The 2190-nt window shown below is 42.6% G+C and overlaps 1 protein-coding gene across 1 annotated transcript; it reads right to left on the bottom strand.

Annotated features, from left to right (window-relative positions):
* Positions 1–607: 607 nt before the first annotated feature.
* Positions 608–1916, bottom strand: LOC103698930 (auxin-responsive protein SAUR32-like). Its single transcript, XM_008780979.5, has one exon. The coding sequence runs from the start codon at positions 1543–1545 to the stop codon at positions 1192–1194; it is 354 nt and encodes a 117-aa protein (XP_008779201.1). The 5' UTR covers positions 1546–1916; the 3' UTR covers positions 608–1191.
* Positions 1917–2190: the final 274 nt, after the last annotated feature.

Raw genomic sequence — 2190 nt, 5'->3', positions numbered from 1 at the left:
ATTTTCTGACTGTACCTAGTGCTGAATTGCACTACATGGGAAGCTCTCAAGGACACTCATCTCTAGCTTCAAGTTCATCAAATCTAGTTGAATGTGGACTCCCTTATCGATATCTGGTGAACTGATCAATGTGAGGGCTCTAACATGAACTTTTGACACTTTTTGGTTGACATTGCTGCTTTTTAAGCTTAGTGTACTTGAAAGTTAGTCATGCCTACTGCTAGGCCAATCAGCCTGCTGATTGGCTAGCTTCTTTTAGTGCCCCAAATCTGGTTGTGCACACACAGAATACCTAGCGATCCTCGGAGCAATGTGATCTAATTTATATGGATCGAGCGAGTACTCTAAGCCAGTGCGTCATATAATCCGTTCATCTTAATTATTATTAAAAACCAAATCAGCAAGCACTAGAGATGAACTATAGGTCGAAGCTAGAAACGGCAATACTTAACTTCTTTAAATCCATTGTTAGTTAAATTAAATTATTTATTTAATAAAATAATCAAATTTGAATCCAACTTTTTAATTTATTTAATAAATAGGCTATATTTGGTTCAATTCATCTCTGATCGAAAGTTTATATATTTGTGTCTGGTTCTCTCCCTGTCAAGTTAATATTTTTCTCTATTTATTTTTTTTTCTTGCAAATAGCTTCTACTTAAAACCGCTCTCTCCTCCGCAGCCATCTTTCATGACGGCAGCAGTAGAGACGACAGCAGCGATGCGAGGACAGCCGTATTAAATACGACAAACTGACTCTTCTGCAGTGAATTCCCGTCTCTCCATCTTGTCGATTACCAAGTACAAAACTAGAAGGAAGGTGAGACCATTAAAAGCGTGGCCCCGCTTTCTCGCCTCTCACCTACCGACGCCGCCTCCACCGGAGACTCGCCCGCTCACCTCCCTCCCTCCCTCTCGTGAAGAGATCGAAAACCATGCGTATTCTCAACGATAACTAAATGCGTAATACGCAGGCAACAAAAATAAGAGGAAATCATAGATGGGAAAAGAAAGAGAATAAAATTCGAAATCAGTCCCTTGTTTTTGCCATCAGTTAAACCTTATAATTACACTTCCATTTTTCTGAAAAGAAAGAAAAGTCTGAAAAGGAAAAGCAAGAGAAGAAAAAAGCAATTGCAACACTGTTTAATCCTTTAACACAAATCCTTCCCCTCTTCTTTCCGATCCATCTCAGGCCTTGAAGCACCCGGCGAGGTGGAAGTGATGGCCATTGTGGTGGTGGTGGCCGTCGCAGCCGGCAGCGTTGTCGCGGTCAATGATGCCCTGGACATGGCGGAAGTGCTCGACATGGCATGGGATGGTGATGGCTCCCTGCTGCTCGAAGCCGTACTCCTCCTCCGCCTCCTTGAGCAAGCCCATGAAGAGCGGGTGGTTGAGGTACATCACCGGCACCACGAACCGCTGCTGCTCCTCCCCGTCCTGCCCCACCTTTATCGTCATGCACCCCTTGGGCGGCACTCCCACGGACCCTCCCTCTTTCTTCTTATCGTGCCCCAGGTGCGGCAGATGCAGGTGGACCCCCATATCACCCTCAGCCCAATACTCCCAGGATTTAACCCAAAATGAAAACTTTACAAGTATTAGAGAGAGAGGAGGAGGGAGACGGGGAGAAGGGAAAGGTTAGGGGTCACTAGAGATGGGAACATTGGACTAAAACTAAGAGCAAGCATAGATCAATACTAGAATCAAGGAGATTTTAGAGGAGAGGACCTTTTTTCCCCGTCTTTGGTGTATGTAAAGGCGCCGAGGTGCTGAAAGAGAGGGAAAAATATAATTAATTCTTTGTTTATTATATTATTTAGGCCTTTTCGAAGCATTTCTGGCTCTTTACAATCATTACGCAAAAGCCATAGAGTGGCTGGTCAAGAAACCTGCTGCAGTTCACAGCTAACTCGGATAGAATTAACATACGACCGTTCCACCTCGATTAGATTTTTTTCAGATAGAACCTCTTTTTCCATACTTCACACATTCAAAAGAACTTAGAATTTACAAACCTACTGAACTAGTCCGAAATTTACTCAACTAGTATGATCTATAGTCATTGTACTCTTTTAATTGACCCGTGAGGTGTGTCGCTCTATGAAATGATCAAGACACCTGAGTACCTTTATTGAGTAATTTTGAGTTGTTTAACATTGATTAAAAAAAAAATTATACCTTACACTA

This window comes from Phoenix dactylifera, chromosome 16 (genome assembly GCF_051530095.1).
Source record: "Phoenix dactylifera cultivar Ajwa chromosome 16, Ajwa_hap1_PhDact_Kaust_v1.1, whole genome shotgun sequence".
NCBI lineage: Eukaryota > Viridiplantae > Streptophyta > Magnoliopsida > Arecales > Arecaceae > Phoenix > Phoenix dactylifera.
Note: the sequence above shows the minus strand (reverse complement) of the source record. Positions and strands in the feature narration are given on the sequence as shown.

What these genes read in the sequence shown, in the direction of transcription:
- LOC103698930 (XM_008780979.5), bottom strand. Translation starts at nt 1,545, where the DNA reads ATGGGGGTCCACCTGCATCTGCCGCACCTGGGGCACGATAAGAAGAAA.